This window comes from Danio aesculapii, chromosome 3 (assembly GCF_903798145.1).
Source record: "Danio aesculapii chromosome 3, fDanAes4.1, whole genome shotgun sequence".
In the NCBI taxonomy this organism is placed as follows: Eukaryota; Metazoa; Chordata; class Actinopteri; order Cypriniformes; family Danionidae; genus Danio; species Danio aesculapii.
Genome location: NC_079437.1, coordinates 43030575 through 43042521, shown reverse-complemented (window position 1 = coordinate 43042521; position 11947 = coordinate 43030575). Strand labels below are relative to the sequence as shown.

Here is an 11947-nt window from a genome sequence, read left to right as displayed (position 1 = left end):
AAGAATATATATATATTTTTTTTGCAATATTTTAAAGTTGCATATGTGACATATTTTAGGCAAATTTTTGATCCAAACATGAACATCTATGCCACCCATGCCCAAACTCTGTTCTTTAGGGCCAGTGTCCTGCAGATTTTAGCTCCAACTTGCCTCAACACACATGCACGGATGTTTCTAGAAAGCCTAGTAAGAGCTTTATTGGCTAGGTGTGTCTGATTGGGTTTGGAACTAAACTTTGCAGGACACCGGCCCTTCAGGACCGAGTTTGGGCACCCCTGGTCTATGCAATGTATGTAATATATTGCCATATCAGATTTCTATGGTTTGAGTAACATGTGTGCCAAAATGTGATGACTAAAATTATTGGTATATATTCACCAAATATTGGAGCATTATGTTTATATATAAACACACAACAGTTCTGTCTGGTTCTCGAATTTGGTTGTTTGTCTGATAGCTGTGCAATATTCTGCTATATCAGAACTCGTACAGCCTCCTCACCCTCCTGTAATACAGACAAAGACTGACAGCTGATCAATGAACTTAGTACAGTTTGACAAATATTGCAGATGCTGGACAACATTGTTTTTTAGGCGAGAATGTAGTTGTTTAGATTGCAACTATACCGTTTATTTATAAGGATAGTGCCTATTGTAAATTTTATAATTTCTGAGATACAGCACATCGGCATCCATCAGCCTGTCATTGAGCAGAGCAAAGATGGTTGACATTGTCCATTCACAAGATGGCGACAGAGACCACATAAAAAGCCCTTGGGGGAGAAAAGATTGCCATATTTTCAAACTACAGCTGATCAAAACATTATAAAATTGGTTAGTGACACTCTTAAGTCGATCTATATATATGTATGTCATAGTAACTGTGGTGTATTGAGATAGGACTCGCATATCAGGAATGTATGTATTTTTGCAGTTGTATGGTTGGCCGTCTGTTTGTTTTTAATGAGTCTCCTGTTTAAGTTTACAGCGGGCTAGTTCAGTAAACAAAAAGAAAGAGGAAATGCCTGCATGTGTTTAGCATTTGTCCCTATTGCAGACACAACAGTAATCTGGTAGTGATTGCGTTGCTTTGGATTTTTTCGGGGTTAATTATTGTGATATCCCGATTGCAACAGAGAAATACTGGGAAATGTCTCTAGACTGATGGCATTTCATGCCGTTCAGCCTTATAGTCTTAAAATGTCAGCAAAATCACCTGTGTTGTCATCACAATATTACACTAGAGAATCATTCAAATACTAGCTCTAAAGTGACTTGTGTAAAGTAGCAATGGTTTCTGCTGTTCTGACATCAGCTGCAGATGAGAATAAATGGCGGAAGAAAGTAGTTCCTCATACAAAAGGATTTTTAGACTCTCCGTGTTTAATTTTCTTTTTTATATACACGATTATGCCGCCAAACTATCTATCTATCTATATATATATATATATATATATTATATCTATCATCTATCTATATATCTATATATCTATCTATCTATATATATATATATATATATATATATATATATATATATATTGAAAGAAATGCCTACAGTAGTTCATAGATAATAGTATTTTGTCAAAACACACAATTATAATTCATGTGTATAAATCAATAATTTTTAATACAAATGAATGTACACAAGTATTTTTACATATTTAAATTTTAGCTGAAGTTAGAATGACAAAACAAATGAATCTAAATTATTATTAAAAACTATAATTTTGTCAGTGATATTTAAAACAACACTGCAAATCAAATAGAGTTTTCTAAGGAGAAACGGAATATCGTTCCATAAGTTCAACACAACAGGGCTTCTCTGGCACCTTTTGCAGTGTAACGGCTGTTTACACAGGAAGAATTGCTGTTTAAAAAACACTAGATGGAGAGAAATAGAGTGATACAGGACACAGTGCTGTCAAGGTACATGTTTAAAAGTTGAATTAGTTTAAATAATGTCATTTCTTTTGTGTTGAAAGATGCTTAAAATCAGTGGGATGCAACAGAGCGGTCAAGGATACATTGTTTAATTGAATTTTAATATGTTCCATTTATTAGCCACAGTAATTGGCTTCTCAGTATCCAAAATCAGTGCATCCTGTTATATTCAAAATAAGTTTCAATAAAGTCTGCAGGGTTAAGGATAATTCAAACATTTTTACTAGTTATTTCAATGGAATAAAAATACACATGAATTCACCCCGTTTGGCGATTCTGGCAGTGCATCAGTGTGATGTCATTCTTCATAGTTCATATTAAAATGGCACTTTTGAGCATTTTTGAGTACGAGCATTTTTTTGGAATATTGCATAAAAAATATGCTTAATGCTTAACGATGCGCATGCATTTGGAAAATGGATTTAAAAAATGCATGTATCCAATGGAGTAGGATAAACTTTTTCCGATAAGAAAAGATTTTCATAAACTACAACATTTAGTTGTACACATTCAGTGAATACATTTCAGCAAGTGCGTCAGAAAAAGTCATGTGATTTTGTTTAGCACAGGGGGTCTCAAACTCAATTTGGCGGGGGGCCATATCAGTGACTGACAATTCATAGGAGAGCCGTTTTAACATTTATGCACAAGAAAAAAAGCGGAAACCTAGTGTAATTGATGCACTCGTACATTCTTCCCCAGAGTATCAAAGCTCCTTTTTGTTTCTTGTTGTACATATTGAAGGTTTAGTTTAAATTGATATGAAAATACTATAATTTAATAATAGGCATAATAATAATAATAATAATAATAATAATAATTATTATTATGTCCCAATCAATTGTTGCTTAACCAAAAGTTTGACTACAACAAAGAGGGACAATGTATGTATATATTCACATTTACTTTAACATGTTCAATTCAGCCTGCAGTAAAATTTTACTTATGCACATTTTTTTATACAAATTTTAATATGCATATGAGGGAAATCGGCGATGTGGTGGCACAGTAGGTAGTGCTGTCGCCTCACAGCAGTAAGGTTGCTGGTTCGAGCCTCGGCTGGGTCAGTTGGCGTTTCTGTGTGCAGTTTGCATGTTCTCCCCACATCCCCGTGTGTTTCCTCCGGGTGCTCCGGTTTCCCCCACAAGTCCAAAGACATGCGCTATAGGTGAATTGGGTGAGCTAAATTGTCTGTAGTGTGTGAGTGTGTATGGATGTTTCCCAGAGATGGGTTGCAGCTGGAAGGGCATCGGCTGCGTAAAACCTGTGCTGGATAAGTTGGCGGTTCATTCCGCTGTGGTGACCCCAGATTAATAAACGTAATAAGCCGAAAAAGAAAATGAATGAGAAAATGAATGTATATGAAGGAAATCTATTAATGAGACCATTTGAATCGAATATTAGCAAAATGATCATATTTACACCACCAGCTTAACATGTAAGCCAGGAAAAAGCATTTGTACAACAAAATACAGGTGGTGTACAACTAGTAATAATAAAACGACCCTTGAATATTTACAAAAACAGAGCTTTAGTAAAATTAGAGAACTAATGGACATATATTTAACGTTTAAATCAGCCCCAGAAATAATCTGCATGTGTTTTACTCTCGACCGCACGCTGAGAGAAATTGAAAGTTACCCGAATGTATAGTTCAGTACTTTAAATGTCCAGTACAAATGGCCTGCAGGCTGGCAGTTTGAGACCCCTGGTTTAGCAGATTGTGATATAATAAAAATGGGAAGGCATTAATGGGGAAAATACAGAACAAACCATATTAAAAAATATATGTTGTTTTGGTCATTCTAGAATCCCTTAGCAAAAGTCCTTTATCAAAATGGTGCAGTATTATCACCTCCTAGAACTGTCTTGAATGGCTGTGCTCTTATGAGTGGTCTCACACCTCCAAATGCCACCGCGTCTTCATTGCATTTCGTCTTTATCATCTGGGGTGCAAGTAACTTATTATATAAAAAACGGCCACAGTGGCTTCTCTCATCACAGAAAAATGGCTACGGTTTATTAGGAAATGAAGATATTGTTCTTTTTGACTCTTTAGACTTTTTGACTGATTGGATCGAAATGGTGCTTAATTTGCAAATGTTTTACAGTATTCGTGTTGTGTCTATAAATCTATTTCGCATGTTTGGATAGAAACATGGCTAGTATTGTCAAGTCCACTTACTTGGTGGATTGATGAGGAAGAGACATTTAAAAAAAATTGTCATGAAAAATGACTCGCCAACCATTTTTCTTTATCAAACTAACCAAAATTGCAGCTGAGTAGAAAAGTGTACATAGGTAAAGTAGTGATAGGAGTTAAATAATGAAGCAACCCAAAGAGCAATAGCTGATTTATTGAGGGTGTCATTAGGTTGAACTCTTTCATCCATGCATTCATTCATTCATTCATTGATTTTCTTTTCGGCTTAGTCCCTTTATTAATCAGGGGTCGCCACAGCAGAATGAACCGTCAACTTATCCAGCATATTTTTTAGCGTATATATATATATATAGGTATATATATATATATATATATATATATATATATATATATATATATATATATATATATATATATATTCAGCGTATGCCCTTCCAGCCACAACCCAACACTGGGAAACACCCGAACGCTCTTGCATTCACACACATACACTACGGCCAATTTAGCTTATTCAGTTCACCTATAGCACATGTCTTTGGATTGTGGGGTAAACTGGAGCACCCGGAGGAAACCCATCCGAACACGGGGAGAACATGCAAACTCCAAACAGAAACGGCAATTAACCCAGCAACCTTCTTTCTGTTCTCACCGTGACGCCCATTTGGTTGAACTGACAATATTCATTCCAAAGTTTGGGGTAAAATTTTAAGATAGGAGCCAGATTAACCATTTAAACATTGATAATATGAAAAGTAATGTTACTTGAGCACATGCCACATTCACAAGTTGTAACAACTGTAATTTCGGGAGAACAACTGGTAATGTTTTCACTCATCACTGTTCACTGTTCTCTACAGACTTGGAATTATAGATTTCTGTGACAGCATTTAAATGGTTATGTGGTGGTCAGTCGGTACAGTGATCACATGCAAACTGGTCATTTTTTGAGAGCTGTGACTTTGGAAGTTGTAATTACAAGTTTTACAAGAACATGAAGTCTCTTTACAAGTCGTAATATAGTAATTACGACATGCCATGATGGTGCCTATAGGAGTGATTTTAGTGGTGCCTGTTAGAGTGCCTATTAGAGTGATTTTTAAGATGAATCATATGACACTGAAGACGTCTATATATATATTTTTTCAGTTTTAATATTTAGTTGTTTTTTTTTAAGTTACATTCAACATTTATTCGGATGAGTGAACAAGATGCCTCAGGCAGTGTGTATTTTCTGTCAGGTCATGACTGTGTACCTTACAGTATGTGCCCTTTACTCCTCCAAGCAGCTTTAGCTGAGCTCGTGCCATTACAGTCTGTCAGAGCTCCAGTATAAAGTTCCAGCCTCATCTATTGATCTGTGTGCCGAACATTCTCCATGCTTAGAATCAGAGCTGTGCGTGTGTGTTTTCTCTGCTCTCATTTTGCGTAAATGTATTTGCAGAGGTTCATAAATTACCTCTTTGCTCGTTCCCCTTCTCTGTTCCTCACATCTGCGCACCCAGGGCCGAAACGGATGAGAAAATCAGGGAACTGGAATGAGGGAATGAATGTGTTCGGGAGAGAGACTGATGAGGGAGAGGGAGAATGAAATGGGTGTCAAGGGCAATGAAATAGAGAGGAACATTTTCTCCATCTCACCTAAAAAAAACATCAAAACACAAAGACGTTTACGGTCCTGTTGTGAAGGAGAAAACAAACATCTTTCCTTTACGTCTGCTTGATCTGGGGAGCTTTATAAGAGGGGTGAAGGGAGCTCAAGTTCTTTAGGTTTTGCTGTCTCAATGCAGTTTGGTGTCTCCGGTCAGATGAGTCGTGAAAAACGTGCCATAGATGATGTCATTTCGCAGTACAAGCCCGTCAGAAGGAAAGATGAAAGAAATAAATGCAAAAATATTGTAGGATGACTGGCGCTCAGAGATGGAGCAATGACATATTTTTTATATATAAATATATCAAATCTTTCACCAGCTGCTCTCATCCATTTAAATTTTATTTTTATCCCCTTCTGGCAAATCCTTACTTTCCTCCAAATTCAGCTCCCCCTGTCATCTTATTTTTCATCTCACAGTCCCTGCGCTCTCTTCCTCTCTCTCTCTCTTTCTCTCTCTCTTTTGTCCTGTCTGTTTGCATTACGACACACACTTGTAGCATCTCTCTCTCTCTTCATCCCTGTTTTTATCTCTCAGTTTTTTCTTGTCTATTTCTTTGTGGTTTATTGCTTTTCTCAGTCTCGTCTCCCTCCCTTGAATGTTGTGCAGACGCAAGCGTTAAACTTAAAGATGCCTCACACAGTTTCTATTACACATCTTCAATGTGGTGATGATAGTCGCCCGCCGGGCACCAAATACAGTATCTGTCTGTCAGCTCTCCCCTTTGTTTCTCACTCTGTGCTCCCCTCCTCTCTCCCCCTTTCCCATTTGATTCTTCCCAGTCTCTCCGTACCTCCTTTTCCCCACAATCTGCTTCTTGTATCCATCCATCACTCTCTAAGCGGAGAGGAGTGGAGTATGAACGCACGCGGGAGGAGAGGAGAGAAAAGCGAGCGCGCACGCGAGGAAAGACAGCACAGCATCTCGTGAAGAGCAAGAGCGAACGAGTCACTCTCTCTCTCTCTCTCTCTCTCTCTTCTTACCTCAGTGTGCGTTTTACATGTGAAAGTGTGCGTGTAGCTCACATCTGTACCGGCTCGGCTGTCTTTCGTGTGGATACAGCGGGAAGAAGAGCGGGAAGCGCTAGGCGCAGGATGGTTTGACTGGACTAGCGAGGGAGGCGCGCGACTGGTGGAAGATCGCGCTCACGCACTCCGTCGACTCAGGATCAACGACAACATCTTCTCCGGCCCTCTCTGACCCGCCTCCCTCTGCCTCTCTCTCTCTCTCTCTCTCTCTCTCTCTCTCTCTCTCTCTCTCTCTCTCTCACACACACACACTCATGCACGGCTGGATGTTGTGTCGTTAGGCTGCACGTGAGGTGCTTAGAATTGCCATTGGATGTCCAGTGACCGTGTGTTTATGTGTGTGCACGTGCATGACTTTGTTTTGATTGTGGGGTTGGGGTTGTTTTTAAGCGGTGTGATATTTTGAATTCAGATATTTGGCAGAATCGTAATCGTAAGTGCCAAACTGTTGGGATTCTTTGCTTCAAAACTAGTGGGAGAAAGTTGGAAAGAGATTTTGCTAGATGTTGGAAAGAGGAAGCAGAGGAGGGAGATTGTGTAGAGAGGGAGGATCCTGGCATTTGGAGGGGCTGAAGTGATGGAGTGGGTGGAGAGACAGACGGAGGGAAACCCTTGGGCAGCATCTTCCACTTCATTGCCACCCTCTCACACTGCTTAACTGGAGCAAGATCTGTTCTTTCCTTCACCCAGTGCTATGTGATGTGTGTGTGTGTGTGTGTGTGATCTCTGGTCCAGCCTGATATTTATTTATAGAGGCAGCTCAGACTGCTAGTGTTCAATGGACCTTGTCTTTCTCTCTTCTGTATGTGTGTCGCTCTCTGATTGGACAAGAACAGTTTGGCAGTGGTTTCAGGGGAGTTTGTACCTTGATTTGTCTCTGTTTAAACATGTCATGAGTAAATATGTTGGCTTTTTTTTTTTTTTTTCATCTCGTATTGTTCACAATCTTATCTCTTCATTCTCTTCATCTTTGCTTTCTAACTGTAATCTCTCTGACTTTTTTTTTACTTCGTTCTCATCTTTTATTCTTATAAAATCTTATAATCATGTTTTCATTCTATCATATTGTTTCTCTTTCTGTCTTCTTTCCTTGCCTATCTTATGTCCACTCATTTCTTATCATTTTTATTCCTTCTTATTTTCACTTTTTGTTATTTTTCTCTATCACGTCTTCCTTCCTTCCTTCCTTCTGTACCTTTGTGTCTTTTTTTTCCATAATTTTATTTTATTTTCTTCATTACATCTTTTCTGTCTGTCTCTCCCTTACTTGGCTTTGTCTTTCTCTTCTTCCATCCATCTCTCTTTTCTTCATTCTCCATTTTGTCCTTTATTCCTGATTTAAACCCAAATTTGGACTTTCCTTCCTTCCTTCTTTCTGCACCTTTGTGGCATTATTTTAGTTTCCATTATGTAGTTTCCATTGTTTTATTTCTTTTCTTCATTATATCCTTCCTGTCTGTCTTTCCCTTACTTATCTTTGTCTTTCTCTTTTTCCTTCCTTCCTTTCTTCCTTTATTTCTTCTTTACCTTTGTGTCTTTTTCCTTTTACTTTACACCCCCTCTTCCATCTTTTGTCTCTCCCTTACTTAGCTTTGTCTTTCTCTTCTTCATCCATCTCTCTTTCTTTGCTTCTCATATTTTCTTTTTCCCATTTGTCAATTCTTCCTTATTTAAGCCCAGTTTCTTTGCACCTTTCTTCCTTCCCTTAACCCTTTTTTCTGCATGCCTTTCCTTTTGTCTTTTATTCTCATTATCTTTTCTTATTCTTTCCTTCCTTTATCTCTTTTCTTAACTTTATTCTGTCCTTCTTTAACTTTTATTTTTTTTCCTTTTTTCCTTCCTTTATTTCTTCCGTAACTTTGTGTTTTTTTCTGTTACTTTACATCCCCTCATTCATCTTTTCTTCATTACATCCTTTCTGTCTATCCCTTTCTTAGCTTTTTCTTTCTCTTTTTCCATCCATCTCTCTTTCCTTCATTCTCATATTGTCTTTCTCCATTTTGTCCATTCTTCCTAATTTGAACCCAGTTTCTTTGCACCTTCCATCCTTCTTTTTCTTTCCTTCTGCATCTGTCTTCCATTAGTTTACACATTATGTCCCCTCTTCCATCTTTCCTTCATTACCCCCTTTCTGTCTATCTTTCCTTTCCTTACTTTTGTCTTTCTTTTCTTTCATCCACCAGTGTTTTCTTGATTCTTTCATATTTATTTTGTCCATTTTTCCTTCCTTCCTTCCTTCCTTCCTTCCTTCCTTCCTTCCTTCCTTCCTTCCTTCGTCTCTTCGTCCCTTATCTTTTTTCTGCCTTTCCTTTATTCTTTTATTCCCATTATCTTTCCTTATTCTTTCCTTTTCTTTTTTCTTCTTTGTTTCTTTCTTTTTTACTTCTGTTATCTTTCTTCCTTCTTTGCTTACATATTTCTCTTTCCTTCCTTTTTCCAATCTTTTTTCATTCTGTTTTTTTGTTGTTGTGTCTTTGGTCAGTAGGACTCAAGTTACATAAATCCTCTGTCTCTCTCTCACTGGTGTCTACATTCAGTTTTATGCTTTTTCATAAAGCCTTACAGTGTCACAGTGCCTCTTCATGTTTGTGTCAAACCCGCCGCTTCAAGAAAGGCTCTGTATTTCATGATATATTATTGATGTGCCTGTGAAACTCTAATGAAGTGAAATATAGCCAGAATCAGATGCCCGAAAGTTCCTGGGCTTAAGCTGACAATCACTGTGTGCTGATCTGCCCGCAGGTGTGTGCATGAATGATGGACCTGAAGGAGGGCTGTGGAAGCGAGGCTAGTCGTGAAACTGAGAGCGGGGGCATGGGGAGTCTTGGAGGCCACTCATCTTGGCAGTCCTTTGCCCACCGAAGCACCCTTCATGGTCTGCGCTTCATCTTCCCCTACTCTTCATCATCATCTTCCTCCCCTTATCGCTCCACTTCGCGCCGTCTGCTCTGGAGTGCAGCCTTGCTGGCCAGCTTAGTCCTACTGATCCTGGAGAGCACCGAGCGGCTGGCCTACTTCCTCTCCTATCCGCACGTCACCAGCGTGGACGCAGTGGTTTCTGGCAGCCTGGTTTTCCCTGCTGTCACCGTCTGTAATCTGAATGCCTACCGTTTCACACGTCTCACACAGAATGACCTCTACCACGCGGGGGAACTGTTGGCCTTGCTGGACGTGCACCTGCAGATCCCTGAGCCACACCTGGCTGAGCCCCACGTGCTGGCCTTTCTCACAGAGAAATCCAACTTCACTAACTACCGGCCCAAGCCCTTTAGCATGCGGGAGTTCACAGAACGAGTGGGACACGACCTGAAGGAGATGATGCTCTACTGCCGTTTCCAGGGCCAGGAGTGCAGCCACCAGGACTTCAAAACGGTGAGTGTCTGCAAGGTATTTCTTCTATAAGGCTTGATAGATCTAGATGAAGTGTGTTTAGCGACTGTGAACTAAAGCAGTGGTCCTCAAGCTTTTTATTACCGCGGACCGGTCAACGCTTGACAATTTTTATGTTGGGGGTGGTGGGCTGCAGCTCTGATACAAGTTTTGTTTATGGGAAAATTTACAAAGCACTGCAATGTTTGGGTGTTCTGTGTTTGTCTGAGATGCTTAGTCTACTGAAATGTGTATGTGCTATAAAAGCTAAAGTTGATCGGTCAATTCTTGTCATGTGATTTGCGGTGCTTTCGTGGAATTCATTAGGGCTGCAACAACGAATTGATAAAAATTAGTTACTAAAAAGCGTTGGCAGCAAATTTCATAATTGATCCATTTGTGGCGCACAATGCGGAGACGTTTGATTATTAAAACAGCTTTACTTGAGCGTGGAGCGGAGTGAATGCATTCTGCCTCTCTCACGCACTGATGCCAGAGTTCGGTGCCTCATAGACAGGACGGAGCAAAAAACGAGCGTAGGTAACGTTAGTGGAAAGATACATGGCGCAACAGCAGGGTGAATCACTACAGAATCCTGCTTTTGTTCCGTTTCGAAGTGAGGAACGTAAAGTCCCTGGTGCTGGTGTTTACAGCTTGACAAGCATGACGTGAAAAATTCAAACTGAGCTTTGGCACATTGGCTAGCGCTAAACCAGTGAAAGACGTATCATATTATCACAATTATGCAGTGTTTTTAACCAACCAATGCTTATTTTATGTTTTAGACATGTAAATACACACAAGTACTAGTAAAACAATATATTTAGAGTTTCTAAAACACACAAGAAGGTCTATGGAAGTCTAACAATCCATTCAAATGTAATTTGCTGATGCATATTATTCATATGAGATTCACATAGTGAAAGTAACAATAAAGTTCAATCTATTCTTCTCCCAACTGGCCAGCCACTTGCTTGCATGCATTTTGGGGGTAATTGATAAATTTACGGGCTGAATCCTGAGTATTTTGCTTTTATGAAAGAGGCATGTGCATGGCCGCAAGTAAACATGGCGATGCCCATGTCACGTTATAGATCACGATCAAAATCATTTATACGGCTTTTAAACAAACAAACAAAAAAAAAAAACACTTGCATGTTTTTGTGAATTGGAATATCGGGTAGTTGATGACATATTATGAGCAAGTGTTTGAATATGTTGAATTAAAATGGAAAAGCTTAATAAAATGGACACATCTGTCAAACACTGTATTGTGGCTTCAGTGTGTCATGTGACAAACATGACGCTTCGCAACGCAAACATAAAGAGTGAACATTCTCAAATAATGATCGCCTAACAAAACTTTCTCCTGGGGCCAGATATAATTTTTTTAACTCACCAGTAAAAGGGTTAACAGCAGAAGTAAAGCAGCGGTGGTATAGTTACTTTGCACTTTTCATTGCAGGACTTAAGACAAGTTTTTATTCACTTTGTGTTTTTTGCATTATTAATTTTTTCCATTGGTTATCATGTATAGTAACACTGCAAAAAATGTTCTTTCTTAGTCATTTTGTCTCGTTTCCAGTCCAAATATCTAAAAAAATCTTAAATCAAGACTAGACAAGAATAATGGCATGAGAGAATTAAGTGATGCTTAACTTCTGTTTGAGATTAGATCTCATTAAGATAATTTTTCTTACCCCATTGGCAAATAATTTAGCTTGTTTTAAACAAACAATCACTTAAGGTGTTTAAACAAGACATGATTTCTCATGCTATTTCATCTGTCTAGTA

The 11947-nt window shown here is 38.8% G+C and overlaps 1 protein-coding gene across 1 annotated transcript; it reads left to right on the top strand.

Moving 5' to 3' along the window:
* Window positions 1-6744: 6744 nt before the first annotated feature.
* Window positions 6745-10186, top strand: LOC130220569 (acid-sensing ion channel 2). Its single transcript, XM_056452803.1, has 2 exons — window positions 6745-7077; window positions 9527-10186. The coding sequence occupies exon 2, from the start codon at window positions 9539-9541 to the stop codon at window positions 10184-10186; it is 648 nt and encodes a 215-aa protein (XP_056308778.1). The 5' UTR covers window positions 6745-7077; window positions 9527-9538.
* The last annotated feature ends 1761 nt before the right edge of the window (window positions 10187-11947 follow it).

Coding starts and splice junctions, on each gene's coding strand:
- LOC130220569 (XM_056452803.1), top strand. CDS start 9,539: ATGATGGACCTGAAGGAGGGCTGTGGAAGCGAGGCTAGTCGTGAAACT.